The following is a 27,267-nucleotide window of genomic DNA, read 5'->3' on the forward strand; positions in this document are numbered from 1 at the left end:
CAGGGTGGGAGCTTGATCTGGCTAGCAGCACAGCACTTGGTAAATACTGGCTCATGGATTGAGGAATTTGTGTGGCATTCTTTGATAAAGTGCAGAGCATGACAGGTGGAGCATTGATAAGTCATTTCACCCAGGTTGATCACTTTGTTGCTATTTCACTGGGCTTTCATAGCATATTGCTGGACCCTATCTTGATCCCAGGCATGCTGTGCCTGAATAGCTCCCAAAGCTTCTGCAGCTTCTTCTTCTAGCTCTCCAACTCTGGCAGCATCTTCAGCCTCTTGAAGTCTAGGAGCTAGATGTGCTGAGCCAAATACTGCATCATGGTCAAGGTGAAGCTGAGCAAGACCTGCTGTTGCTTCTTGTGTCACTTGCTGAAAGGTGGTGATGTACTGCAGTATGGACATCATTGCATAGGGCTGTAGACTTTGCCAAGTGAGCCTCTACCCTTTCTGCTTCTTGCCTTGCAAGGCATAGCTCCTGGTGTGAGACAGCAACTGGGGGTTGGTTCACATTTCTTTCTGGTTGTTGTCTCCCTGCATCTCTTCTTGCAAGTCGCTCTTGGTGAGAGAGCACAACAGGCAAAGGGCCCTCTCCAATAATGGCTCTTGCACATGCAGCCAAATCATCAAGATAGAGATTTCAAGCAGCATGTTCTTGTGTTCCAGGTAGTTGATAAGCTTCTGGAGGTTGCACTGGTGCAAGAACAGGGGCTGGAAGATTAAACACAGGTTGGGGTACTGGTGTTTGATCTGATTGAGGGACATGTCACTGTCGATTGGCAGGTGATGTGAGTTGTTGTTCCTGTCTTGCATGTTCCTCACTCCTTGATGAGAATGAGGTGTGGTGAGATCCGGCCTAAGGGAAGATCACAAATTAGCACATTTGATAATATCTGAGAGAATAAACCAACATTATAATATGCCACTGGCCTCAGCCACTTGAATGGCAAAAAAAGGTTTCTCAGGGTTGGGGTAGAAGGTGAGAAAGGGTTAGGGACGTGGTAACCCTACCCTGCTCATGTAAGCAAACAGGATTCAGTGCACAGCCGCTCCTGGGATGGCACACAGCTGCTCTTAAGCAAGTGGCAGTGATGCAAACATGGAGGTAATTCCTCCGATGACCCCTTTCAGGTGCATTTTGCCTACCATGACCCCTCAGGTGCAAATCCCTGAAATGACCCCAAGGCCTGCCCTAAGCAACCACGGACCTTCCAATTAAGGAAGTAGGTGGTAGCAGTTCAAGATGCACTAGGGTCTGGTCTCTTCATGTTGGTTTATAAAGCATATTCCAACAATTAATTTGCAAGCTTTGTCTTGTTTTTTACAGTATATAAATTAATTCTGCATGGATGCCTGAGGGGTCATGGTAGGCAAAATGCACCCAAAAGGGATCGGAGGAATTACCTCTGCAAACATGTCACAGCCACTGGTAGTAACAGACGCGTCTGTTTCTAGTGGTGGCTATGAGATCAAGGAGCAAAAGCCCCAGGGGCTGTGGGAGCAGGGCTTGAAAACCCCGAAGGCCCCATGCCAGCATTTTTGCATGGCAGCCATGTGCTTTTTCACACATGGCATTGGCTCCATGCTTCTTCATATTTGCTTCACTATAATGTAGTTAAGCAGTGAGCAGGTCAGGGCAGTGAATGGGTCAGGTTTGTGGACCCTCTGTGATGGATGTACAATATCTCACCATTAAAGCAACATCTCATTAATCAGACCGCTGTACAGGCACATTATCTACTTGTTCTGCACCAGGGCACATCCTGGAGTTGTGTCCAGGCAATCTGCAGAGTCTACAGCATTGTGCACCCAGATTTGCTTGATTCAACCAAGCCTCCCCTCTGCCTTGATCCTGCCCATCCAGCTCACCAACACATTGCTCTGCCAAGAGCTCATTGGCTTGTGCACCAGTAAGTACTCCAGAGTCCTGGAGATGGACATTCTTGATCCTGCAATGTCTGGAAAGGTGGTCAACTGTCTCTTTGAGAAGCTGCACTCATCTGGTCAAGAGTGTCATGTGATGGTCTTGCTCAATGGCATGCTTTGCAAGCTGGTTAATCAATGCATAGATTGAGGTAGGTGAGCTCCCCTGATGCTGGGCAATCCTGTTCTTGATGAGTGTTGCTTGGGAGGCAGTCTCTGCTGCAGTCTTTGGTGTTTGTGAGACCCATGGCTGCTCCAGTTCTTCATTGACTGGCAGAGGTGTAGGCATCTGTGGGTGTAATGTGAGCTTTGATATGACTGCCTCTGCATTCAGAGGCACCAGACCAGCACCTCGGAATCCACTCTTAATATTTTGAACTGTGAATGCCAATGCAAATGCAGTGTGGAATGTGGCAAAGAAGTTGGGCTTTGTGATGCTTGTGATGCCACACTGTGAGAGCCAAGAGATCTGGTTGCAGTATGCCTGCTTCAAAGACCCAAAGATGCTGACATCAAGAGGCTGAGTATAGTGTGATGAGTGTGGCAGTAGGCAGAGGGGGACAATTCTGTGATCCTTGCAATACTGGTTAAACTCAACTGTGACATGGCTCCTATGACCATCAAGGACCAGCATGTGGTATTGACCAATCCTGCGGTTCTCAGTACACTTGTTGAAGTGCATAAGCCATTCCAGACCAGTAGTGTTGTCCGTCCAGCCTTTGTCGGTGGGTTTGACAGCCCAATCCTCCGGGATGTTGTTGTCCACATACCATGTTGCAAGGTGGTGCTGCCCAAGCACGCAAAGAAAAGGGGGGAGCACGTACCCATCTGCTGCAATGCAGCAGATAGCTGTTGCCCACTCCCGGTTCCCTGGCTGGATAGCCTTTGGCCGGGCTGTCCGTTCACTGCTTATCACAACCGTTGTCGCTCTGATCATGCTTATGGCAAAGCTGGTCTCATCGAAGTTATGGAAATTGCCTGGCTGAACACCATATTTTGATTGCATATTGGTCACAAGCCAGAACCATGCAGCGTACACTTGTGGATCTTCCTGCCATGCTCTCTGGTAGTCAAGGGGATGGGAGAGCCGAGTCTTGATCTCTGGTTGTCGTCGGATGAACCGGTCTGCCCATGCCGCCCCGACCTTCAACCCTCCTCTCTTTGCAAGCAATAGATCCGCCATCCCTTCCAAATCTCCCTTTCGCACTGGAAACCCCTGCTCCTCCAGCCTCAGCACATAGTCAATGACCACCCTCTCCTCGGTTGCTGTCAACTTGGCATGCGGACTATGCGTATCTGTGCGTGCTTTGACACCAGCCATTCTGCGCTGCAGTGTTGAGTTCAACACGTTGTACTGCCTTGCAGCCTCTCGGATAGACAATGCTGGATTGGTCTTCATAGCGGCAAGAGCTAAGAGCACTCAGTGCTCATTGGAGGAGGGAGGCATGGGTACAACGGAGATGCATGACAATCATGTATTACAGGGTCCGTGATGTGACCCACTCACTGCTGTGACCCGCTTACTGCTAAACTACGGTATAGGATTCTGACCATACTCGGGTTTCAGTGGAAGAGCTTAAATCATGAATGTATCAGTTGCATCGTGCACAGCTGAGTGATTAAGATCGACTACCGATACGGCACGTTGCGCGCTCTACATGATCAGACGCATGCTGCTACGATTCGACAGGTCGAAGGTGGAATGCATTTGAACCTCGTCGAATTGAAGGTGGAATGCATTTCAGTAATCGAATTGCCTCGATGGTGGCAAACCCCAGAAAAAGGTCGAAATCCGAGCCATTCACAATTGTCAGAGAAGTACGTGATTGACATTCTTTGGTAGCCAGTTGTTTGAAAGACATGAGGATTGGTGGACAAAACAATATTGGGCGTCGAGTTAGGCTTCGACCCTGTTGGTTGCGCTCCGGCCATTCGGGCCGGAGAAGCACTTTCATTTGCTCACACGGCCAGGGGGTGACTTCTTTCATATCTCTGCGATTCCGCTTCATGTACGAGGCTTCTCCACGAAATTTGACATGCCACCCCAATATTCGTTGAGCTTCTGAAACGGGCCAGAGCAGTGGAGCGTAACGGGGGCTAAAGGGAGAACTATCCCCTCCATGTTGCGGGAGGATTGAGTTGTTAGACGGAGGAGATGAAGTCCCTCCACGTTTGGACTTCGTACGACAAGTCGTCGTAAGTGCATGTGCAGAGAAGAGTCAGAAATTAGGATCCGACTTTCTGCAATTGAGTGGCGAAGGCAGCGGGAGCTGAACGCCTTGTGACTGCCGCGGTTGACCAACCACGACTACAATCGACCTTCTACCCGAAAATGGCTCTGCCCGGATGTGAAAAACGTCGGTATACTTCATGCAACGCCCAAATGGCCGCCGGCTTGGACACCGGTTCAGAGAAGCCCAAGCCCAGACGAAGAACCCCCATTCTACGTCTGTTCGTCTGACTTTGACATTTGACTGCTCGACAATTCAGTCCGACTCCTGCGGTGGGAAGTGCAGTATTGCCCCAAAGAGCAGGCCTCATGTGGTGTTAGGTTTATACGGCAGAGCGGGAGATCTTTGTCTGCCCGAAGGATGAACGCAATGATCCCGGACCCTTTCGTGGCGCGCTAGTCTTCCCCCGCATCTCTCGCCATTGGGCATGAATTGTTCGATGCAAAGCAATCAGCTGATTCGGTCTGCTAGTGGCCGACCGACTGGGATGATCAAACCAGCAGCCCACGCGTTGCACGCTTCCTGTTATTCTTGGCCTTCTTGTGTTGCATGTGGCTGTGGACAACGACGCGAAAACTGTTGATCGCACATCCCACGAAACTCTGATCTCACGTCACATTTGCTATCCCTGGTCAGTCACCGATGATGGCGCCCGGCGCATGTTAATATCTCATTTCCATCGCCAGGGCTGATATTCTGAGCTGGCGACGTTGCCTGAACCCCGGCTTCTTGATCAATACGCTCGATCAAACGCCCTCGCCTCGGTGTCTGAATTGTGAATGGAGTGCTGCTTCCCTGGTTTGGAAGTTTCGGTGGTGGAATTACAATAACGTTTTTTCCGCTGGCTTCTGGCCTTTTTGAAGATATAAGGCGGCGATCCGTTTGTTATGTACACGCACCCGTCATATCCCCGATCGATATCACGGTACGATCGACACTGGAGACATGGCACCTGTCGCGACTGAGACGGCTCCCGCTCATGAAGAGATTCTGAAGGCCGCCCCGGCCAAGCGTGGATATCATGGGGCTGATGCTCCCTATGCTATTCCTGTAAGTCATGTGTCACTGCGACCAACGGAGACTGACAGCAGCACCCAACCTAGAATGACGATTCGGAGTGGCAGAGGTCGGTGGGTTAGGCGCTGGTGAGATGCAGAAGCTAAGGACGGTACTGCAGGCTTACCGACATGCACACTGGGTTGAAAGCATTCCTCGGCGGGGTCAACACCAAGGCACCCCTAGGTACTCCAAAAGACATCTTAGAACTCGGGTGAGCCCCTTGAAATTTCTGTAGAGTTGTCAGCTAACTTTCATACCCAGCGCCGGAAGCGGCATTTGGGCATTCGAGATGGCTGAGCAGTACCCCGAGGCTAAAGTCACCGCAGTCGACATCTCCCCAGTCAATGAAACACACAAGCCCGCCAATTGCGAGTTCAAACAGGTCAACTTGATGAAGGACTGGCCATTCGAGCCGGAGTCTTTCGATGTTGTGCACATGCGTTTCCTTCTAGTCCATGTTGGTTCCCCCGAAATATTCAACCACGTATTCGGTTAACCATCCATGCCAGATGCCTAACTGGCCCCAGCTTGCCGCCAAGGCTGCCTCCGCGGTGAGGCCCGGTGGATATCTGCTATTGGAAGACATCGACCACCATGTCTACAGGGAGAATGGGCCTTTGCCTGATGGGATCTCGAAGTTCTACAGTGTCTATCACGCTCACATGGGCATGACCAAAGTGGATGCTGACACTGGTGTCAAGCTACAAGCATGGTTGGAGGATTCCAAGTTGTTCGGCGAGGTGCAGTGCCTCGAGTTCCACGCCCCGATGATGTCGTACAAGAGCGGTAAGTCTTCTGCGCTTTTTCTACTAAACAGCGCCTGACACCTCGCAGATGAGACACTAAATAAAGTGGGAGAAGTGATGCGTATTTCGCTCACTCGGGCCTATGCCAGCCTTCATCTTCGAATGGGTGAAAGCGGTATGACTCCGGAAATCATCAAGGCATACGCAGACACCATTCACGATCCTGACCATTGGCTGTACATGCCGATGTTTTTCACTTGGGCGCGCAAGACGGAGAATACAGCACACAATTAAAGTTTCCTATTCTGCAGTTAGAGTGGTAACAAACTCGGTTCAGTTACATGGATTAATGACCTCCGCCGGCGGCCGGAAAACTGAAGAAACTACCTCCTTGATGCGTGCCTGATCTTCCACCACAATTTGTGGTTGTTTTCTCCGCCCATTCCGCCGCTCCCGATCGGTGTGACAAAGAAAAATAATGATTTTTAGACAAGCTTGCTGGACGAAGTCTATGGAGCTGCGGAAATAATCCTGTGTTTCGCTGGGTTACGATATTAGAGATGAAAATGACAGAGAACTCGGCCCAGAATGAACTTATGCATTCAAGAAGCCGTCTGCGAATCCCGCGTTAAAACACGAGGGTTTGGGGGAAGGAGTTGCGAAGGTCATGCGGAGGAATATACGTGGGAACAGATTTTGAGCGCGGGGGACAACGGAAAGTGGGGCTCTTTGCTCTGCTTCGGAAATGACCCACCGCACGAGGAACCTCTTGGAGCTCTGATTTCTTAGGGTCTTGCTACTCGGGCTGGTCACCGGCTGTGCCTGAATATGGTGAGCCAAGGTCGTGGGTTGGGATTCCCATGGAAAAACAGAATAGGAAGTTGAATAGGGGACATTACTGCAGGATATCGATCGTGCGGCCAGTGCACCGCGCAGAGGTCGTGGGGGAAAATGGCTTCGGAGAAGCACAAGCAAGTTTTCACATATAAACCACATCGCCGCACTTGATGATGTACCTCTCGACCTGGTATCCTCTTCCTTTCCTCTTCCCCCTCCTCTCCTAACTCTTCCTCCTCGAGAATTTGATATGTCTCCATCTCTCGAAAGCAAGCATGAGAACGGTTCCCTTCACGAACATGATGGAAGGCCGCCTCTTGAACGACAGCTCACTTTGTCGATGCCGGCCTTCCCTCAATAGTGAGTCCCCTATTTCGCGAGTGCAAGAGAGGGCCTGACAAACAGGCGCTCAGTCATCGTAAATTTGGAAACCCTGCCCCTCTCGGTGTCTTGTCCTTCGCGGGACCAACTTTCGTGTTGTCCATGTTCAACGTCCAGGTCCGTGATGTCGCGGTTGTACGTTCCTCACTTGCTGCCTGTCTATCCAAATATTGACTGAGCACACAGTCAAATGTCGTTGTCGGAATGGCGCTAATGGTCGGTGGATTGACCCAGCTACTGTCTGGGATGTGGGAATTTGCCTGCGGCAACACCTTCGGCGGGACCGTGTTCTCACTTTTCTCGGGTTTCTGGTTGTCGTTCGGTGTAGGGATCCTATAGCTTCTGTGATGCTCAGCGCTGACGCATATATACAGCTGATCTACATACCTAGCTCCGGTATCCTCGGCGCCTACACTGACAACCCGGCGGATGCGGCTCAGCTTCACAATGCGCTTGGCGTATATTTGACGTCCTGGTTCATCTGTGAGTAAACTAACCAGCATTTAAAGTTTGATGCTCACTCTCAACCAAAGTGATCTTCATCATGATTTTTGCCACATTCCGGTCCTCTATCGTGCTGGCCGGCCTGATCATCTTGGTTGATCTCGTCATCCTCGTGCTGGCTGTTGCGCAGTTCACCCAAAATCCGCAGGTTACGCTCGCTGGCGGGTATCTCGGTCTTCTTGCCGCATTTGTGAGCATCCAAGGATAACACGAGGTACTCCATGTGCTAATTACACTGCAGGGCGCCTTTTATGTTGGTGCAGCGACTCTTTACACAAAGGATGTGTCTCTGTTCACCTTGCCGACGGGTGAGCTGCCCAAGGAGAAAGTGTAGTCCCCAATCCGCGATTGGGTCTTGTTGATGTGAATAGTTAGTCACGAGTAGGCTTTCCTCCAATGCCTGGACTTCATTCGTTTCAGACCATCAGGTGGAAGAAGTCCGGTAAGGAAGGAGCGAACGGCCATGGTTCTGTTACGCTCTAATTCCAATACACGATCCCGTTTGATGACCAGGTTATAGCGTGTGGATCGGGACCGCACGCCGCTTTTCAACACGTGGTGAGTCGGAATGAATTGCTGGAACGCCTCAGAAGCTGGTATGCCAGACTAGTGTTACGGCAAGAAAGCAAAAAGGGTGTGAATTTCGTTCGCCAAAAGAAGCTGACGGTTGCGCGAGTTCCCAAGAGTTACGAGAGTCAACTGATGGCGAGCTCCAACGACCAAGTGAAGGACACATCTGGAGGGACCGTAACCATCACTGCCTTCCGGTGACAGATCGATGAGAGGATTTTACAACCTGCTTTCACACGTAAAGAAGAACTGTGATAGCTTCCGCGTTATTATTCCTGTGTCACGTGGAGGGGCGTCTAGGACCGCCGCTCAGGCCCACCACTCCAGGGCGCCTCTTCGTCTGCGACTTCTGCTTGCCACTGATCAATTAGTTCTGCTGATTTTAATTATCAGAGAATAGGCTGAAGGTTGGGTGGCTAGAATGTCTCTCGCACTTCATGATCGTCATTTTGTGGGTGGAATCAGTTCATTGAGCTGTTCCACCCTGATTCGCACCTCGCTTTCGCCTCTTTCTCTAACGCCGCTCTACGAGCTACTCCCCGGATCTTCTCCTAGTCCCTCAGCGCCTGTTTTCTTCTGAACCCTTATCGATAAAAAATATTGTTTGGTATGTATAGGACATCCTGGCGGTACATCTCTCGGCCGCAATCGGAGCCCCCCGCTGCCCGCTGCAGGTGTTGCAGCGTGGACCTTTCCAACCAATCATCTCCTCGAAGAAACCGTAGATCCATTCTTTTCAGGGCCCGTACACTGGGGAACGTGTTTTCCAAAGCTTCTGGACGTCGGAATTTGATCAGTTGCGCGACACCCACTCGATCTCTATCCAAGCGGTGGCCTGAGCGGCCTTGAGGACCGTAATCCCGCTCCGTGCTCCGCCATCAAGCACTGTATAAAAACTTGAGCTGGATCTGGCAGGAGAAATGCCCCAACTTGACCTCGTCTCAACACAAGGGTAGTGTCTTCCCTCAGAAGTCTCTTCCTGTTCTGCTTGGCATCAGCGACTCGACCAACACTCATTAAATGTCTTCTACCGACCTCAAGCAAGAGAGCCCAATGTCTGTCCCTGTTCTCATTAGGCAAGATACTCAGCCGGCGCTGCCAACCTAGTATGTTCTCTGATCCAAGCAAGACGTGTGTTTGTGCTTACGGACTAGCAGCCATAGGCAGTTCGCCAACCCAGCTCCACTCGGCGTGCTCTCTTTCGGCGCTCCAGTGTTCATGCTCTCCATGTACATGGTGCAGACTGACGGTGTGACGACCGTAAGCGCCCTATGTCTATATTCTATATTCCGATCCCATCTGACCCATTCTAGGATAATCTGATCGTCGGCATGGCACTGATCTGCGGTGGTTTCGGCCAGTTCTGCGCCGGCATGTGGGAGATGGCTTGCGGCAACACCTTCGGCGCGACGCTTTTCGGTCTCTTCAGCACCTTCTGGGGGTCGTACGGTCTTATCTTCATCCCCGGCACTGGCATTCTCAGCGCGTACAATGCAACCCCACAGACAGCCGCTCAACTACACAATGCGATCGGTATCTACCTCATTACCTGGTTCATCCGTACGTGTATTCCCTCGTATGACCGTCCATCAGTAGCTGACATTCCCCGCGCAGTGGGTGTCCTCCTTACTCTCGGCGCGCTCCGCACCTCCATCGCCATGCTCTCCCTTGCGATCATGATCTGCAGCACGATCCTCGTGCTCGCCGTATCCGAGTTCACGCAGATGGCCTCGGTCACCAAAGCCGCAGGTGCGATGGGCATCATCACAGGGCTGTTGACATTCTACGTCGGCGCTGCAAGCCTGTACACGGAGGACAATACGATCTTCACCCTTCCGACAGGCCAGTTCCGCAAGAAGGAGCATCATCAAGCGTGAGCTTTCTGCTGGGTCATACTCTGCACATTTGGGACTTCTGTGCTGGCTGAGTAGTGTACAATCCTCTCGATGTTGTTTGACTTGGCTTCATTCTTACCCTGTTGTGGCATAGTAGCATTAGCGAGAAACAATACATGGAGTTTCTGAATGTGCCTATCCGTAAATATCAAAAAGGATTCCATAATGCCGTAAGGTGGTCTCCTCCGTGTGCCAAGAGAACGCTCAGGCCGTCAAGCGCCGCATCCCCGGTGGTTCTTCTCGCTGCCCAAACGGTGCGCAGGCGCCAAGACACAAATATCATACAATCATGACGGCCGATGGGCAGGGTATATAGCGGCTTAGTTTCCTTTTGTGTTTCATAGCCGGTATTACTTTATGTATGGAGTGGACATACAAATTAGGGACGGAGCACTCATTGACAACACGGACAGTAACAATTCCAGAAACTCGAGGTGATACATCCTGTACTTACTTAACTCTACATGACAATAATCTATGTAGCAATCTCTACGCATCCAATCCATCATCCGAACAAAATCTACCGTTCCCGTATACAGATCCAACGCGTGCGAGCCTCGGGAATTGAATTCCACTCGCCGTCTATAAGCCCGCAGCCTGCCTAACGATCTCCCCCACCACCTTCTCCTCCTCCTCCGTCCACTTGCCCTCCGCCTTCTTCCCCTGCCACCTGCCCCTCCCTCCGCCTTTCACCCCTCCCAGCTTCTCGCGCACCAGTTCCCCCGCTCTGACCACCCCCGTTTCCGGCATGCCGAATATCACCAGTGGGCTGCCTCCCGGACCACTGGAGGCCAAAGCGAACAGGTAGGAAGTAGTACCGCGCGCTTCGAGCAAGTCTTTAATGCGGTAGGAGACGTTACTGAGGAACTCGAGGGATGCGGGACTGTCCTCTTCTTGGCGGAAAAGAGTGCCCACGAGCACCCCATCTACCGTCTCAGCCGCATCAAGCACCTCACGGGTGACGTACCCCGCCAGTTCCTCTCTCGCCCGCTGCTCCCGCTTTCGCGCGTCCTTCCCTTGCCCAATGACTTCCCGAACCTTGTCTACTGCCTCCGTCTGCGCGCAGCCCAATTCCAGCCCTACCTGCCTAAGCCCCTCCGCCGCGGGGGCGAGAGCAGCCAGCACCCTCGGGCCAACGGCGAAGTACACTCTCGCGCTCGTACCCCTCACACTCGTAGTCCAGGGGAAGACGTACACCATCTGCAGCGGAGCGAGCGAAGGGAGGTGGGTGCCACAGCACGGCCCTCGGTCGACACCTACGATGTCTACCTCGCGTACTACCCCGCCGACGTAGTCTTCCGGCATGCTCTTGGGTCGCGAGGCACTGTCGGAGAGGGAGAGGGAGACGTGTACGCGTGTGTTGGCGCGTATGAGCTGGTTGGCGGACTCTTGTACGTGGGCGAGCTCGGTCGCTGTTGGCGTGCGCGGGAGCTCGATATAGCACGCTTGGGGGGATGGGGTGAGAGACCAGCTGAGCGTGGGTAGGGAGAGGGTGTCAAATAGCCCGGAAAGGACGTGTTGGCCTGTATGCTGAGTCATGTGGTCCCACCTGCGGTCCCAGTCAACATGTATGCGCACGCTGGTGCCGACAGGGAGCGGGGAGAGGCAGTAGTGCACTGCTGTTAGCCCGTGTCGGAGTATCTTTTCTACTTTGACAGAGGTGCCGCTGGTGAGGTCGACGATCGTCCCTGTATCTGAGGGCTGTCCGCCGCCTTCGGGGAAGAGCACTGTTCAGGCACGTGAGTTGTGCATGAGCAGATGCAGAAGGACGCGTACCGGTATCCTCTAGTTCGACTTCCCAGAGCTCTACGACTGGTTCGTCTTTCTTCCCCTTCTGGCCTTTGCCGCTTCCCTTGCCCGTAGCTGGTGCAGGTGCAGATCGTTTCTCACATCGTGTGACTTTTGTATCCAGTTCTTTGAGGAGTGGGTCTCCTGCACGAGAAGTCAGATATCCACAATCGTGTTCCCAAGAAGGCGTACGCTGGCAGGCGAGCACTCCTACAAACTTATGCTTCGGAAGAGGGAACGAGAATGGGCGAAGGTAGTCGTTAGGTATAGAAGGTGCGATGAGATGAGCAGGGAGCGGTGGAAGGATGGGGGATGCGACTGCCATTGTTGACAAGCGGAATATGGATGTCCTTGAGATGAAGTGAACAATGCGAGTTGCCAACATGACAAAGATACCTTTTTCGGCATTCACACGGACTACTTGTCGCTTCCGATCGGAATATCTCTACATCCGGTAGTCAACAACATGATAATATGTACACCTTGCTCTTGACTGATCGGACATTCCCCTCTATCCCCGATCACGCTGAACACCCTGCCAAGCGATTCTCACTGCGGAGTGTGTCGACCGCTCCACGAAGCGGCAACAGCCTTCCGTCCTAATATCCTCTTTCGATCATTGCTTGACTCATAATCCGCCTCGCTGATTATTGGAATGCTTCTCTGTGTCTTGATGTGACTGGAACTGTGACTGTGCCATCCATATCTTAGGCTTCTCTCAACAGGCGAACAGTGCTCAAATACAGGCCAAAATGGATGTCGAGATTCATTCAACCAGCTCTTCGCGATCACCTAGCAATTAACTATTACTACCTCGACCAACCATGTCTGACGAGATAACTCTCCACCTCGCCTGCCAGTGCGGCGCTCATCGATACCCCCTCCAAGTGCCCAAATCCACCCTTCCCCTCCCCAGCTGGACCTGCCACTGCTCCATCTGCCGTCACGTCACCGGCGCGCCCTTCATCACCCGCAGCTCGCTGCCCCAGCTCGCCCCCATCTTCCGCGGGTACGAGCCTCCGACTTTCCAGGGCTTGCCAGACGGGTTCAGCGCGTATATCATGCGTGATCAGGGCGCGTGGGTGTTTTGCAGCATCTGCGGGTCGAGCTTGGCCGGGGTTTGGAAAGCTGAGTCCATGGGCGGGGCGGCCCAGTGGGCTGTTTCCCTTGGAGCGCTTTACATGGGCTCCAACGCACAGGAAGATGTGTATCAAGCTTTATCCCAGCACTTCCAGTGCTCGGCGACGGGCGACGGGGGGCTCGCCCGCTGGCTCAACCAGGACGGCACCTTCTGGTGCACTTGGCCGGGCCTGGATACGTTCTCGATGCCTGCTCAGGTGGGGCATGTGAAGTCTCACACGGACGGGAAGGGCAGAGAGGTACGCACGGCGGGGTGTAAATGCCAAGGCGTGAAATTCGAGATCCTCCGCTCTGGGGATCTGGCCTCGGAGGGGAAATGGGATGCACACCATTGTTTTTGCTCCGACTGCAGGCTCTCGCTTGGTCATCTCCTGCCGTCCTTCGTTTCCGTCGACGACGACCATATTACCTGGCTGGAGAAGGGAACGCTGAAAACGTACGACAGTAATTTGGAGAAAGGCACTCAGCGACTCTTTTGCAGCAAGTGTGGGGCGAGCGTCGGCAAGCGGCTCGCCTCCGGATCAAAACTGGACGTGAATCTGGGCATGATCGAGCTGGATGGAGAGTCGGAGGAGGGAGGGAACGGCGAGGGCCTAGCGGGGGTGTTGAAGGAATGGACGGTTTGGAACGGGCCTCGGTTCTTGGAGGAGACGAAGATCGGGAGGCTGGGTGATGAGATCTTGATGGGTATGAAGAGGGATGGGTTTTGACGGCTTATGAAGCTTCAAATTTCTGTTCGAGGACTTCTGAGAGTTTGAATAGGGTTGTTGGGAATTAAGAATTAGCTTTGACTTTTGATAGAAATTGCATGTGCGTTGTGGACGCACAGGCGGACACTTGCGAACGCATGACATTCTTGTGTCAATGAAGGCAAAGGAGCGAAACGTCCTCGGACCCGATGATGTCATAATTGTCGAGACATACCTTCTTCTTATTACCGATCGCGAGTCATCATGTCCTATCAGAACAGTCCACGCTGTAACTATTGGCATCGCTTGCTGCGCCATCACCTACGCGTACATGATCAGGGATCCTGCCCTTGGATTGGCATGAGTGGAATGGTGGACGTGGCTGGGGACGTGGCCCATATCGATGGTTCTCTGCATAAACGTCTCAAATAGGGGTATTATTGTATAACAGTCGTCTGCTCAACAGTCAACACTTTGACCTTTGCCCAATGATGTCAGACGAGATAACTCTGCACCTTACCTGCCATTGCGGAACGCATCGATATCCCGTCCAAGTGCCCAAGGCTACGCTTCCTCTCCGCAGCTGGACATGTCATTGTCTCTCCTGCCGTCACATCTCCGGCGCACCTTTTATCACACACGCCGCTCTACCTCAACTCGCTAACATCTTCCCCGGATTCGAGCCCCCGACGTTTGTCGGACTTCCTGAAGGACTGTCCTGCTATATCACCCCACCTCGCGGTGCGAGGGTGTTTTGCACGACCTGTGGTACATGCCTTGCAGGAGTGTGGAAAGTCGCTAGCATGGGCGGGACGATCCAGTGGCCGGTCACGATGGGAGCGCTCGATCTTGGCTCCCATACCCCCAAAGAAGTATATGAAGACTTTTCCCTGCACTACCAGGTCGCCCCGCCCGGAGATGGAGGTTTCGCACGCTGGCTCGACCAGCAACGCAACTTCTTGGCCACATGGCCCGGATTGGAGTTCGTCATGCCCGAGGAAGTTGGACCTGTGGTAGAGCACAAGGACGCAGAGGGAAGAGAGGTGCGCAAGGCGGGGTGCAAATGCCAGGGAGTGAGGCTTGGGATCCGACGCCCGGAGGAAGGAGGACCGTTGGGACGGAAATGGAAAGCGCACCTGTGCTTTTGCACGGATTGCAGGCTCTCGCTCGGTCATCTTCTTCCGTCTTTCATTTCCGTCGATAACGACTATATTACCTGGCTCGAGAAGGGGACGCTGAAGACGTACGATAGCTCCCCGGAGAAAGGCACCCAGCGACTGTTTTGCGGCAAGTGCGGGGCGAGCGTCGGCAAGCGTCTTCCGGGAAGATCGGAGCTGGACGTGAACCTTGGAATGCTAGAGCTGGAAGGTGAAGGGGAGGAGGGCGGGAAAGGTGAGGGATTGGCGGGCGTGTTACGAGAATGGACGGTTTGGGAGAAACCGAGGTTTATGGCGGAAGCGGGGGATGGGAGGTTGAGGGATGAGATCTTGTCTGGTATGAAGAGGGATGGGTTCATTCTGGACTAGTAACTATTTTGAGTGCTTTTAGGAGGCTGTAAAGGGTTGTTGGGAGGTTTGTAAAAGCTAGTGAGGATTGTTCTATGTCAGGTACTGCCAGTGTATTGCTAGTATGTATGTGCTGTGGTCCCAAGGGGATGCTTCTTTCCTCCAGTGGACGTCATCTAGGCAAAAAATGTCATCGCTCATCCCATCTTAGGCTATTTCCTCCCATTCTCCAAAACAGTACATATGAGCGTATCCCGTATTCCTCTCCTTTCTTGCGAAATCTAAAAATATCGGTCATAGATACGTATTTTCCTTAACGCCGCGGTCGCCGCGGTATTATTTCACCGCTGATACCCACCGCCCACAATAATAATCTCCTGCTCCTCGAACCCTGTCACATCAGCGTCCTCTCCACCTCGCGTCCCCTCACTCAACTACCACCCGTCTCTCGTTCATACTCAATTTCCTCACTGATAACTAGAAGAAGTAGCAGAATATGGGCCGAGACGCGTATGCTCGTGCTATCCTCGGCAAGGACCTGTTTGCCCAGCTGGGAAACACGCGCGTCTTGCTCGTCGGCGCGGGTGGTATAGGCTGCGAGCTCCGTGCGTACTCTATATATGCGCGATCAATCCGCGCATATTCCAAGTTTCATGTCTGAGCGGCTATTTACAGTGAAAACCCTCCTACTTACCGGATTTGGACACATCACAATCCTCGATCTGGACACGATCGACCTCTCCAACCTCAATCGCCAGTTTCTCTTCCGTAAAAAGGACGTCAAGCAGCCCAAAGCGCTCGTCGCTGCTGACACCGCCGGTTCCTTTAACCCGGCATGCACGATCGAACCTATCCACGCGGATATCTTCGAGCCGCGGTTCGATCTCGCCTGGTTCAGCGGGTTTGATATCGTCCTGAACGCGTTGGATAACATGGCTGCGAGGCTACACGTGAATAGGATGTGCATCGCTGCAAATGTGCCTCTGGTGGAGAGCGGTACAGCGGGGTATATGGGGCAGGTGCAACCGATTGTCAAAGTATGCAGCGCGTGTTGTACTCCATCAGAAGATGCTGATGGGAATGTAGGATCGAACTGAATGCTTCGCATGCCTGCCGAAGGACACGCCAAAGACATTCCCGGTATGTACGATACGAAGTACTCCGAGTACGCCGGTCCACTGTATCGTATGGGCGAAAACCTACTTGTTCAGGTGTGTATTGATACTCAGCAGCTGGTATCTTCTGATGCCCGTATTAGTAAACTGTTTGGTGAATCAGAAGACGATGATGCGGAATTTGCGGAGGCATTAAAAAACGGGGAGAATCGTATGTGACTGGTTTTGTGGTTTGTGCTGCAGCTGGCCCTAACACAGCACCAGCGACCGAGATCGCCGAACTGCGCGTGGAAGCCGCTGCATTCTCCGCGATACGCTCCTCTCTCTCTTCCCCCAACGCGCCATCCCTCGTCTTCGACAAGATCTATAATGCTGATATCAACCGTTTACTGGGGATGGAAGACATGTGGAAATCGCGGACTCCACCCGTTCCGTTAGACTATACCGCCATCCGTGCACGATCTTTCGTTCTGCCTGAGCGGAAGAAGCCGGGCACGGTGAAGACTACTAATGCCAGTACAAATAGCAAGGCTCTGGTGAATAAGACGGTGAATGGGCTGAAAAATGGAAAGAGGGAGGCGAATGGAAGTCCAGATAGCGCGAGCGGACTCAAGGATCGAAAGGAGTTGAGCTTGGAGGATAATGTCGAGCTGTTTGCGTCAAGGTGTGTCGTCTCGCAAAGCAGGGCGAAAAGCGCGCTAATACACTCTCAGTGTGCAACGACTAGCAGCACGCCAGGCGTCGACTAGCCAGCCGCTCAGCTTCGACAAAGATGATGACGATGCGCTCGACTTTGTGACTGCCACTGCTAATCTGCGTGCGATCTGTTACGGTATCCCAACCAAGACCCGTTGGGAGGTCAAGGAAATGGCAGGCAACATCATACCAGCGATCGCCACAACGAACGCAATGATCTCCGGTATGATCGTCTTGCAGGCGCTGCACCTGCTCAAAAAGGCATATCATCTAATCCGAAGCGTCTATGTGCGCAAGAAGCCGCACTCTCCCCTTGGTACTAGCACGATGGTCCCTCCCAACCCGTATTGCGCGATCTGTAAGGATGTATACGTGCCTTTCCCTTGCAATCCAGAGATTGCGATTCTGGGCGATGTGCTGCGAGCTGTTGGAGTTGCGAAAGCGGAGGATGAAGATGACGATGACGATGAAGACATGAACAGAACTGAGAACGAGAAGGAATTACGGGAAGCATATGTGTACGAGGGGAACAGGCTGCTGTTCGAGCCCGAGATGGGAGAGAACGCGAAGAAGACGTTGGCATATATGGGCGTGACGTGGGGAAAGAGCTTGATAGTCACCGATTATGAAGGGAAGGTTGTCAACCTAGTTCTCGTCCTGTTACCCTTGCCGTACGTGCAACGTTTTACGAGTCACGTTTTCGGAGTGCTTATATGTGTTTGCAGACCTGATCAAGGCGACATTAAGCCGTTTGTTGTGCCTGCTCAACTTCCTCCTCTTCCGTCTCGTGTCCTGCCTCCTGTACCCTCAGAACCTCTAACCCCAGCAAAATCCCTCAAGCGTTCCGCCCCAGAAGACGAAGGTGAAGTGGACGACACACGAGCTATTAAACGTATTCGCACAGAAGGAGGCGCTGTCAAGGCGCCCACTGGAAAGGAGACGAACTTCCGGGAGGAAAACGGTGTGCTGATCTTAGATGACGACGAGGATGACAATGTCATACAGCTGGACTAGAGTGTGGGTGCGTCGGTGGTGTAATGCTGTAGATCCCCATCGCTTGGATGTAGCTGAAATCTGCGTAGCCATGCTGTCTCTTGGTTCTTAGGAAACCCAACAACCCATAATACTAATACCACTCTGTATGACCATGTATCCTCGCATCCCCTCTAAGCGCCTGTGCTCGCATTTGCCTTCATTCCTCGGTCCCTCGCATCTCCAGCGAAACTCACGCCTCCCTCCAACCACGTCCATTCCCTCTCTACTGCGCTCACCCCCTCTCCTTCGTTCCGTTCAAACAATGCCGTCGCGATGTCTACCGTATCCCCTCCGCCGTCCCACATCACACTCGCGCCGCAAGTCCTGCAGAACCCTCTCTTCGCCCGCTGCGAACTCTGGTAATACACCAACCCCTCCCCTTCGAGCTTCAAATGCTCACGGCCCACATACGTCCAGCTCGAGACGGGGTATCCTGACGTGAGTCGGCAGTCGGTGCACATACAGTGACCACTAAGCCAGCGCTGACCGTCAGAGCTCCCGCGCTTCGCTACGCCCGGGCCAGAAGGGATGGCAGATGGACGGAGGATGGAGGCCCGCACCGAGCCGCACCGACAGCGAGCCGTGAGAACATCTCCCGTCTTGGTCTTGATAGGCGCGTCGGAGCTGTGAGTTGGTGCAGGAGCATTGGAAGTGCGAATGGAGAAGAGTGCTCCGTCCGTCCTGATGGCATAACGCGGAAGACCATCATCCATCAGTTTCATGATTCCGCCGTCGCCCGTGTCTTCCAGGTACTGATGCCAGCTGATCTTGTAAATTCCATCCACAGCGCGCATCTCTTCTTCTTGCAGACCCGGTTCTGGAAGAGAGGGAAAAGTAATGCATCCCACGGAGAGGAACCATTGATTGCAAAAGTGCATGGCGATGTGACAGCCGCAGATACTGCAGAAGTACCGCGCAGCATGACCAGACGAACGATAGGATGTGATTCCTTTGGGGAGGGCAGTATCATGTCCATCCCCTGCGTTGCTCCGAGTTGTATTGTCCGGGTCGGGGGCCGTCAGAGGAAAGAGAGCGTGCGGAATGCGAATGCAGGTTACGAACGGCACTCCGGCGGAGTGACGACAGACATCGCAGTGACAACAAGCCTCGGATTTGGGCAGAGTACTAGGATCGAGGAATACGGGGAAACGGTGCGCATGACAGTGGCATGTTGCGTACACCGTTGGGTAATCAGGCATGGTGGACTCGTTTTGACAGGACGCGTAGGCTATTGTATAGAGAAGGTGAGAGACCGGGTTGAATCGCCAGAATGAGAGGAACAGTTGACGCGGATGACTCCTCTCCTGAATACTAGTACTATGTATAGTTATTTGCCTGGAGTGACATAAAACATATATAATCATTAAACATTTGATCATAAGTATGAAATCATATGACTTCGAGGAAACAACTCATAGATAACCAGGCTTCAGTGGACCCACTCAATTTGGGCGTTGCCATATTTGACTTTCGGTGAGTAGTCGCTATTCTTCATGCGTGACTGCACCGAGACATGCATCCTGATCTTCTCTCCTTGCAGTGTGCGAGGCGAACCAAATTGGGTCTGGGAACAACAAGCATCAGATGACAAGCAATATTTCAGGGAATGTACCAATCTGGGTGACAGTTTCCAGTTGCCGGGCCCCTTCTTTGATTTGGGTACACGGTAGGTAAACGGCAGCATTTCGAGCATCCACCAGTAGAACGCCTGCTTAAGCTGATCACCGACAGGTGCATTGATATCCTCCGCGTAGCGTTTGTCAAGGTTCTCCACCCAGTTCTCTTCTGCCAGCACCCGGCGGGTGTTCAGCTCCCCGTCCGGGTTCTTGACCAGGATGGAAGGACCGAATTCCGGAGAAGGAAGAGAAATGCCGTCCAGGGATAGGGCCGCTTCGTCGAAGGTGATGCCGGTGTTAGAGAGGACGATCTCGCGCACCATCCAAGCAAGGGGGATGCGGGATGCCGCACAAAGATCGACGTTCTTCGCGCATCCGCCACCAACGTCTGTCTTGGAATGAGGCGTCTATCCCTCGATCAGACATGGACTATGCATACCGCCGTGTCCGCCTGCGAACCATACATCTGAGACATCCGTGCTCCAACTACCTCCGCCAATGTCAACACTCCCAGCAAGGCTTTGACCAGGAGGCAAGGTGCCGTACGGACACGGACTGGTTGACCTCTTCGTGCGGCGAGTCCGCGAATGTGGGTGTAAGGTGCCAGGTTCGTCTGGGGCGTTCGAATTCGGTGGGGCGTAAGGTTCCTGCCATTGATTCGCCTTCAACCTGCAGCGACGCTCGTCCAGCGAAATGGCATGCTGAATAGGAAGTGAGCCTGCTAGAGATACAAGTGGGCATGACGCACTCGGAAAACACGTATGTGATGATCGCTGGCTGTAAATGGGAGATCCTTGCTGCGAAACAAGCCCACGCTAGCGACAGTGTCCCATACACCAAGAAAATCCACCTCAACCTCATTGCAAAATGTGTGCTTGAATCCATCGCTCATATTCCAGCCCTCCCTATTCTCCCTTTGATACATTGAAAATGCGAAGGGAACTTGTTCAACATGGCGCTGGTGAGCAGGCCGACTTCGTACAGCAAACCGGCAAGAGCTCGAGCAGTATACGCTCCACGTGAGAAGCCAAAGATAGAGATCTTGTCACCTAGCGCATAGTTCTGCATCAGAAATGTGTACCCACCCATGATCTGCCGCAAATGAACAATAATTCCAGTTTCGATGCGGTTCGTCCTCTCACATGGTTGCAGATATCCCACGCAACGGCCATATCGAATACCTTCGCGAGGTGTACCATGAACGGCATCATCCAGCCTGATTTGATATATGTCCCGATGCCTGCCTGGTAATACACTTGTTGGTGCATTGAGTCATCCTTCTTTGGATAGGACACAAGCCGCACAACATTCGTGTTGGCCGAGTCAAAGAGATCGCTGGTGCCGTCAAAGCAGAGAATAAGCTGTTTAGGGGGAGGGAGTGGGTGGATAGCCGTCGGAGAGCCCACAGTCGGAGAATCTGTCAGAGCCACATCTTCTACAACAACCTGTCCATGTTTGTCGCCCGTTTGCAGTAGCCCGTATGTCGCAGGCTGGGATGTGCGGGTTGTCATGAGTGTACAGTAGCTCGAAGGCGAATTATTGCGAACCTCTTAAACCTATTTGAATACCTCCTTAAATTAAATCGGCTTGTCTTGACGTTAGGCGATCCCACAGCCAGTGCCCAAGATTCCATACTAGCGCTCTCCTAGGAGGATATAAGAATTTGACGTATGACGTCCCGAAGCCGCGCCTCAAGCAATTGTGACGATAGGAGCCGCCGAGAGATGTAACACAGCCAGGACAGGGGTTCGAGTTGTAATCGAGTCAGCCGACACCGATCCATGCTGTGAAGCAGTGTACTAGTACTACAAGTTACAGTACCAGGCAATAAGCGCCGAACTGTGTGGGAGATGGAGAGTTGCCCAGTCAGCGTACATAGCCACTCGGTCTCGGCGTGTTCTGTTCGGCTCATGGAACAGTAAGTCGTGATGGACGTTCACATTATATTATTAGTTCATAACAGATACAAGTTGCGTGAAGTGCGTAGAAGTTCGTGGACTCGTGATGACGTAAATTATCAGAAAATCGGTTCGTTCGTCGTCAAAGATATATTCGTTCACTCGACCTGTTCATCAACCACGCAGAGGTGTGATTTACTGGATCCATTTTGGATCTTTGGTCCACCTAAAGTCATAGGACGGATTGTTGGATCTTCGTTCGAGGACGGAGACGTGAACCTTCATGTTCTCGCTCGGCAAGTTTCGATAATGTCCAAAGTTTGGCCTATAACGAGTCAGTTTGTTTCATTTGTTTGATTGGCAGGAAGGACGTGTGCGTACCAGGGCGACAACCTCCACTTGCTCGATTTCTTCACTTTCTTCTTTTGCTCCTTCTTCCGAAGCACTCGATAGGTGAAAGGTAGCAATTCAAGGATCCACCAGCGTTTGTCCTCGTTTAGCCAGTCGTGAATGGGCGCCTTTACGTCTTCCGCGTAGCGCAGGTCCAGCTTAGAGACAAGATGTACACGTGCATCTGGCGTGGGAAGCTTGATACCGTCACGATTGAGTGCATCCGTGTTGAACTCTATCCCCGTCTTGGAGAGCACCATCTCTCGGATCATCCACACAAGTGGAATGCGGTTCGCGCTATGTGCGACCCCATTTGTCACACACCCTCCACCAACATCTGTCTCTGGTCAGCTTCTCATCTAGTGTATGATTTTGGCTATGTACGCACCGCCATGTCCTCCAGCGAACCAGACTTCCTCAACGTCAGTGTGCGGTTCATCACATTCGAGGCTTTTAATGTCGTCCTCTTCAGTTTCACTTAATTTGGCGTTGCGCATCCTGATCTCCATGCATCGGCTACAGGAGAGTTCACATAGATTCGCCTTGAATTTGCATCGTCGCTCGTCCAGAGAGACGGCATGCTGTCAAGGGGAGGAAGAAGCTCAATAACTTTTGTGGGTAAATGGAAGGTAAAGCGCCCTTACGCGGAAGACGCGAATAAATTGTGCCGAATCGGTGAAGGGGAGGTCCGTCTTCGTCAGCACACCGACAGAGGAAACCGTATCCCATACGCCAAGAAAATCAACCTCGACCGGGTTGCAGAAGGTTGTCTTGAAGCCGTCGCACATGTCGCTGCCTGTGGCATACATCTTGTATGCGAAAGGGACCTGCTCCTCGTTGCTCCTTGAGAGGAGACCGGCCTGTTGCATCCATTAGAATGCCTACAGTTCTGTCCATCTACGACCCGACCCACTTTGTGCAGCATCCCCGCTAACGCTCGGGCAGTGTATGCGCCACGCGAGAAACCGAAAATCGAGATCTTACTCCCTGGTGTCCAGTTCTGCATCAGAAAGCTGTACCCGCCCATGATCTGAGCCGACCATCAGAGAACTGCTCTGATGTAAGCATACCCTTCGACTCACATGATTGCCGATATCCCAAGCCACCGCTTGATCAACGAGCTTAGCCATAGACACAGCGAAGCGCATTGATGTCCCTGGAGGGATGTATGTACCAACCCCGGTCTTCTCCTGTGAGCGAATGTGTACCAGTTCCGTAGATAATTATGCTGACCTGATAATACACTTGCTGTTCATTGAGATCATCCTTCTTAAGATATGAGACCAATTTGACAACATTCGTGTTCTCTTTGTCAAATAAGTTGCTCGTCCCGTCAAAGCACAGAATTAGACGCCGAGGCCTTGTCAGAGTTGGTTTGACGTCTTCCGATGTCGCATCGGATATAGTGCGAGAGGGCGGCGGCGAAGGCAGAAGCGGCATGAGAGTGAGCTGACAGTTATGTCGAGACTTCCAAGTCAACTCTGAAGCAATTGGAGCAGATAATATACGGCTCGGTCAGGCTGCTAATCCGCCGGCATTCTATCGTAGTTACCGGCAGAGATACCAAGATCCTTGATTGTTCTTTCGCCTACACAGCCCTGATGCTTCGTTGCGAAGCACGTCCCAGTCATACCGGGAGATCAAGATGTCCATGGGAGTGCACACAGCAAAGATCAGAACGCTGGAGGAACAGAGCAATCAGTGGACCCTGATGGGCCCGCGAAAGCTATGGAATGATATTCGATTACGCCCTAATTTGGACCCTGGCCCATTGAGTTAGCGGTGGCTGAGCAAAAAGACCCCGTATAAAGACCCCTCTTGGTCCCACAAGAAGCCCCGAAGCGGAAGCTGATTTGATTCCGTGGGGCTCAGAGGCACGGAGCCGAGGGACTCGGAGGAAAATAATGAATGAGGGAGTAAGTATATGACCGTGCAAAGGTGAATATTCTGGGCACCTTATTAATAATATTAATATGAGTACTTGCTGCTATCGATGGGTGCTGCAAAGCCAACTCATTAATATTGTATGCTGTCATTAATTGCGTACCAAGCTGATCACATGCGAGTATGCTCGCACAGCCACAAAAGGAAGCAATTCCGGGTATGGCTAAGTACCTTCATTGCTTACTTATACACCTCTAGCGACAGCTATGTAAACATGTTATATTAATATATTGCACTTTGTTGATGCTTTGAAGCATAAAAAAAGAGTCACAAATAATGAAACATATATATTCAGACTTTTGCACTGCCGCACTTATTTGATTCCGGACCTTCCTGATTATGTAATATAGAGATGCTCATGGGCAACCAGGCGGCATGTTCAGGGGTCCTCGACGAGCGCGGTCCAAAATCCGAGCGTAATCGAATATCATTCCATAGAAAGCCGTGGTATAAGTTCGTACAGTTGAGAATTCAGAGGACAGACAACGCACTGCTAATGTAACACGTATGCCAGCAGAAACCGGATTTGTTCACGTCATCAAGCGCTCAGTCTATCCTGTTGGATGATGACATCGCCTCACGCTATATTGTTTACGGTGCAAAAGGCACAGCAAGAGATTCAAACCATACGAGATTTTTTGGCCACCGGTTGATGTATATAATGCAGTATCTCATTACGCAACAACTTCGATGAAGGACCAAACACTTGCATTTGTAAGCTTCCTGACAGGTCGCATTGAAGGCGGTGCACTTTCTGAAAGGCGCTGGTGGTAGTGCACTGACTCTTGTAAAAGCCATATTCCGAAGTGGGGTATGTGCAGCAGCAAAGGGTATCATAATGAACAGTGCGACACCATTTTGGAAGGGTCAGGAAAGCTCAACGCGAATTAACAACGCGCTCTTGGGTCTGAACGCCTGCTGCTCACGTGCTGATGTTTTTGCCCAATGGACGGAAGCAGATACCCTACGACCGGCCGGCCCGATACATCGGGCGACGTCGGTCGAAGTGGTTCGGGCCGTGCCCTGACTCTGTGTGCTATTATGGGACAGCCATTGGTCAGCTCCGTGACTGCTCGATTTCGTGTCGGGAGACTGCACAGCTGATAGGCCACATATTAATGGCGGCGAGATTGGATGGAGGTGGATGTGTCGTGCTGAATACTCTTAATGGGGAGATGCCGAAACTTCGTTGCCGATCCCCTCATGTTTAGCGGCTTTCTACGGACATACGACATGGCGACAGGCGTGAATAGCCCGATGGGACGCCAACGATAGGATACAGCTTGCTTTCCTTCCCTGCCTGGTCTGGAGCCTTACGAGCCGCTGAGACGATCATGGTGCATATCCGGCCTCCATCCCCGCTCTCACCTGGAGATACTGCCATCCCGACGGAGGATGGCCTGCTGGCAGCAGCGCGGGAGATGCGTGAGGAGGAAGAGGCGGAGACTCCCGCTGAGAAGGCCGAGGAAGAGATGATCGAAAGGGAGCGACCGTACTCCAGTGAGCATTTCTATGATCTCTCAGTCCCAGCAGACCTTTTGAACACGTCTCTGTTCAGTCTTCAGGCCATGGGAGAAATGGTTCATTGTATTCATGACATCAATGGCTGGGATCTTCTCCCCCCTCAGCGCGAACATCTACTTCCCCTCTATCCCAGTCCTTGCTGAGGCCTTTTCCGTCCCAATCGAATCTATCAACATCACAGTGACGGTCTACATGATTCTGCAGGGGATTTCGCCCATCATCTGGGGGAGTCTAGCGGACTCCGCCATCTGTGGTCGAAGACCGGTGTACCTGATGTGCCTGTTTCTCTTTTGCGTCACTTGTGTGGGGCTTGCAGTAACCCCTACGAGCATGTACTGGCTCCTGCTCCTCATGAGATGTCTCCAGGCTGCAGGATGTGCAAGCGTGATTGCCCTGGGTAGGTGGTCCTCATGCAGTATTTGGTGTACTCTGATGTGGAACCAGGTGCTGGAACAATTATGGACATTGCCTCTCGCGCCGAGCGAGGCACGTATCTCGGTGTGTCCGCCTTGGGTCCTATGATCGGCCCTGCTATCGGGCCGGTCGCTGGTGGTCTACTTGCCGGAGAACTAGGCTGGCGGTATGTAATATCCCTAACCTCTTCCTTTTGTCTTTTTGAGGGCGCTGCAGATGGGTCTTCTGGTTCATGTGCATAGCGTGCGGCTTTGTTCTCGTCCTAGAATTCATCTTCCTCCCGGAAACTCTTCGCGCGATCGTTGGGGATGGATCCATCGCCCCTCCTCGCATGAACCGTCCGTTGATCCCCATTCTGGGCCGAGGCCGGAAGAACATGCCTCTCACCACCAGCAAGCGGGAAGCAGCGCGCAGTAACACGCCCCTCGATACTCTCCGCCTGCTGAAAAACTTGGACCTTGCCATTATCCTTGCTACTACGGCGATCCCTTACTCTGTCTTCTACGCAATTATTACGTCCACTTCGCCCATCTTCTTGAACGTCTTTCCCTGGCTGTCCGAGGTAGATCTCGGGTTGTGCTTCCTTGCAAATGGGATCGGGAGCTTGTGCGGGAGTATCACCAGCGGGCGTATCCTAGACTGGGACTGGGCGAGAGTAAAGAGGCACGCGAAGGAGAAGGGCGTAAGCGAATACGAATATGTGGAGCATGCGAGGCTCAGGACGTCGCCCGTCTACTGGCTTATGTTTGTGGTATTCACCATTGCTTACGGTCCGTCTGAACACTATCCCGTTTGCGTTTGATTGGTAACTCACCATTGCCTGGACAGGTTGGACAGCTTCTTTTCACGTTCATATCGCTGTGCTGCTTATATTCCAGTTCTTTGGTGAGTGTGTTACTGTGCCTGCGCTTGTGCAAGTAAATCTTAACCCGTACTACAGCGGGATGGGCCTTATCAGGCATTTTCACTTCCAATCGTACGTCGTAGTGACACTCACTGGATTTCGTAAGACTTATTGGCACATAAGAAACACTTATGATGGACCTCTTCCCTGGAAGAGGCGCATCTGTAACGGCCTGTGTACGTCCTTGAAGCAACGAGTCACGTGCAGAAAGCTCACTCGTGCACAGAACAACCTCGTCCGCTGTCTCACTGGTTCAGTGATCGTCTCAGTTGTAGACTTCAGCATTACGAACCTCGGAGCAGGGTGGACATTTACGATCTTGGGGCTAGCGACTGCTGTGACGGCATGGCCGTTAACCTTAATAGAGTGGAAGTACGGGAAAGGCTGGAGGAAGCTCCGAGAGGAACGAATGGCAAAGGGAGGACACGATTAGCTACGAGCACATTGAGCACGACATCATC

At 52.3% G+C, this 27,267-nt stretch overlaps 11 protein-coding genes across 11 annotated transcripts; 7 read left to right on the forward strand and 4 right to left on the reverse strand.

The window, feature by feature from the left end:
- Positions 1-5,045: 5,045 nt before the first annotated feature.
- DACRYDRAFT_23707 (S-adenosyl-L-methionine-dependent methyltransferase) lies at positions 5,046-6,343 on the forward strand. Its single transcript, XM_040773353.1, has 6 exons — positions 5,046-5,206; positions 5,260-5,282; positions 5,334-5,426; positions 5,477-5,672; positions 5,725-6,001; positions 6,050-6,343. The coding sequence occupies exons 1-6, from the start codon at positions 5,102-5,104 to the stop codon at positions 6,253-6,255; spliced, it is 900 nt and encodes a 299-aa protein (XP_040626537.1). The 5' UTR covers positions 5,046-5,101; the 3' UTR covers positions 6,256-6,343.
- A 395-nt stretch (positions 6,344-6,738) lies between these two features.
- DACRYDRAFT_23709 (uncharacterized protein) lies at positions 6,739-8,429 on the forward strand. Its single transcript, XM_040773354.1, has 6 exons — positions 6,739-7,158; positions 7,212-7,314; positions 7,366-7,503; positions 7,554-7,662; positions 7,713-7,873; positions 7,925-8,429. The coding sequence occupies exons 1-6, from the start codon at positions 7,049-7,051 to the stop codon at positions 8,015-8,017; spliced, it is 714 nt and encodes a 237-aa protein (XP_040626538.1). The 5' UTR covers positions 6,739-7,048; the 3' UTR covers positions 8,018-8,429.
- Positions 8,430-9,194: 765 nt separating this feature from the next.
- Positions 9,195-10,252, forward strand: DACRYDRAFT_23710 (uncharacterized protein). Its single transcript, XM_040773355.1, has 4 exons — positions 9,195-9,359; positions 9,411-9,513; positions 9,567-9,813; positions 9,868-10,252. Exons 1-4 carry the CDS (start codon positions 9,274-9,276, stop codon positions 10,128-10,130), a joined length of 699 nt encoding a protein of 232 aa, XP_040626539.1. The 5' UTR covers positions 9,195-9,273; the 3' UTR covers positions 10,131-10,252.
- A 478-nt stretch (positions 10,253-10,730) lies between these two features.
- Positions 10,731-12,261, reverse strand: DACRYDRAFT_55769 (ThrRS/AlaRS common domain-containing protein; the record flags this gene model as incomplete). The annotated part of the gene is made up of 3 exons (XM_040775345.1): positions 10,731-11,875; positions 11,925-12,080; positions 12,129-12,261. The coding sequence occupies 3 exons, from the start codon at positions 12,259-12,261 to the stop codon at positions 10,731-10,733; spliced, it is 1,434 nt and encodes a 477-aa protein (XP_040626540.1).
- Positions 12,262-13,155: 894 nt separating this feature from the next.
- On the forward strand, positions 13,156-13,884 carry DACRYDRAFT_23711 (uncharacterized protein). The gene has a single exon (XM_040773356.1). It carries the CDS (start codon positions 13,262-13,264, stop codon positions 13,784-13,786), a length of 525 nt encoding a protein of 174 aa, XP_040626541.1. The 5' UTR covers positions 13,156-13,261; the 3' UTR covers positions 13,787-13,884.
- Positions 13,885-14,677: 793 nt separating this feature from the next.
- DACRYDRAFT_23712 (uncharacterized protein) lies at positions 14,678-15,357 on the forward strand. The gene is made up of 2 exons (XM_040773357.1): positions 14,678-14,803; positions 14,870-15,357. The coding sequence occupies exons 1-2, from the start codon at positions 14,755-14,757 to the stop codon at positions 15,289-15,291; spliced, it is 471 nt and encodes a 156-aa protein (XP_040626542.1). The 5' UTR covers positions 14,678-14,754; the 3' UTR covers positions 15,292-15,357.
- A 409-nt stretch (positions 15,358-15,766) lies between these two features.
- Positions 15,767-18,288, forward strand: DACRYDRAFT_117842 (uncharacterized protein; the record flags this gene model as incomplete). The annotated part of the gene is made up of 7 exons (XM_040770468.1): positions 15,767-15,875; positions 15,946-16,307; positions 16,357-16,481; positions 16,529-16,596; positions 16,650-17,049; positions 17,099-17,752; positions 17,807-18,288. 7 exons carry the CDS (start codon positions 15,767-15,769, stop codon positions 18,093-18,095), a joined length of 2,007 nt encoding a protein of 668 aa, XP_040626543.1. The 3' UTR covers positions 18,096-18,288.
- On the reverse strand, positions 18,248-19,315 carry DACRYDRAFT_109751 (uncharacterized protein; the record flags this gene model as incomplete). The annotated part of the gene is made up of 1 exon (XM_040768934.1): positions 18,248-19,315. One exon carries the CDS (start codon positions 19,313-19,315, stop codon positions 18,248-18,250), a length of 1,068 nt encoding a protein of 355 aa, XP_040626544.1.
- A 230-nt stretch (positions 19,316-19,545) lies between these two features.
- DACRYDRAFT_109752 (uncharacterized protein) lies at positions 19,546-21,243 on the reverse strand (the record flags this gene model as incomplete). Its single annotated transcript, XM_040768935.1, has 6 exons — positions 19,546-19,680; positions 19,729-20,120; positions 20,172-20,433; positions 20,481-20,646; positions 20,715-20,824; positions 20,875-21,243. The coding sequence occupies 6 exons, from the start codon at positions 21,241-21,243 to the stop codon at positions 19,546-19,548; spliced, it is 1,434 nt and encodes a 477-aa protein (XP_040626545.1).
- A 582-nt stretch (positions 21,244-21,825) lies between these two features.
- Positions 21,826-23,460, reverse strand: DACRYDRAFT_17303 (uncharacterized protein; the record flags this gene model as incomplete). Its single annotated transcript, XM_040771274.1, has 7 exons — positions 21,826-21,955; positions 22,012-22,363; positions 22,409-22,601; positions 22,665-22,880; positions 22,934-23,050; positions 23,103-23,210; positions 23,254-23,460. The coding sequence occupies 7 exons, from the start codon at positions 23,458-23,460 to the stop codon at positions 21,826-21,828; spliced, it is 1,323 nt and encodes a 440-aa protein (XP_040626546.1).
- Positions 23,461-25,298: 1,838 nt separating this feature from the next.
- Positions 25,299-27,239, forward strand: DACRYDRAFT_109754 (MFS general substrate transporter; the record flags this gene model as incomplete). The annotated part of the gene is made up of 8 exons (XM_040768936.1): positions 25,299-25,464; positions 25,523-25,885; positions 25,933-26,068; positions 26,119-26,672; positions 26,731-26,787; positions 26,843-26,878; positions 26,930-26,982; positions 27,033-27,239. 8 exons carry the CDS (start codon positions 25,299-25,301, stop codon positions 27,237-27,239), a joined length of 1,572 nt encoding a protein of 523 aa, XP_040626547.1.
- Positions 27,240-27,267: the final 28 nt, after the last annotated feature.

Source organism: Dacryopinax primogenitus (genome assembly GCF_000292625.1).
Source record: "Dacryopinax primogenitus strain DJM-731 SS1 chromosome Unknown DACRYscaffold_15, whole genome shotgun sequence".
NCBI classification, from domain to species: Eukaryota; Fungi; Basidiomycota; class Dacrymycetes; order Dacrymycetales; family Dacrymycetaceae; genus Dacryopinax; species Dacryopinax primogenitus.

Excerpts from the sequence above, each read along its gene's own strand:
- DACRYDRAFT_23707 (XM_040773353.1), top strand. The coding sequence starts at position 5,102 with ATGGCACCTGTCGCGACTGAGACGGCTCCCGCTCATGAAGAGATTCTG. Across the intron at positions 5,283-5,333 it reads GACGATTCGGAGTGGCAGAG|GCTTACCGACATGCACACTG; the intron begins GTCGGTGGGTTA and ends ACGGTACTGCAG. Across the intron at positions 6,002-6,049 it reads GATGATGTCGTACAAGAGCG|ATGAGACACTAAATAAAGTG; the intron begins GTAAGTCTTCTG and ends GACACCTCGCAG.
- DACRYDRAFT_23712 (XM_040773357.1), top strand. The coding sequence starts at position 14,755 with ATGCCCGAGGAAGTTGGACCTGTGGTAGAGCACAAGGACGCAGAGGGA. Across the intron at positions 14,804-14,869 it reads GCACAAGGACGCAGAGGGAA|GAGGACCGTTGGGACGGAAA; the intron begins GAGAGGTGCGCA and ends GCCCGGAGGAAG.
- DACRYDRAFT_23711 (XM_040773356.1), top strand. The coding sequence starts at position 13,262 with ATGCCTGCTCAGGTGGGGCATGTGAAGTCTCACACGGACGGGAAGGGC.
- DACRYDRAFT_23709 (XM_040773354.1), top strand. The coding sequence starts at position 7,049 with ATGTCTCCATCTCTCGAAAGCAAGCATGAGAACGGTTCCCTTCACGAA. Across the intron at positions 7,504-7,553 it reads GTTTCTGGTTGTCGTTCGGT|CTGATCTACATACCTAGCTC; the intron begins GTAGGGATCCTA and ends GCATATATACAG. Across the intron at positions 7,663-7,712 it reads TTTGACGTCCTGGTTCATCT|TGATCTTCATCATGATTTTT; the intron begins GTGAGTAAACTA and ends TCTCAACCAAAG.
- DACRYDRAFT_23710 (XM_040773355.1), top strand. The coding sequence starts at position 9,274 with ATGTCTTCTACCGACCTCAAGCAAGAGAGCCCAATGTCTGTCCCTGTT. Across the intron at positions 9,514-9,566 it reads AGACTGACGGTGTGACGACC|GATAATCTGATCGTCGGCAT; the intron begins GTAAGCGCCCTA and ends GACCCATTCTAG. Across the intron at positions 9,814-9,867 it reads CCTCATTACCTGGTTCATCC|TGGGTGTCCTCCTTACTCTC; the intron begins GTACGTGTATTC and ends TTCCCCGCGCAG.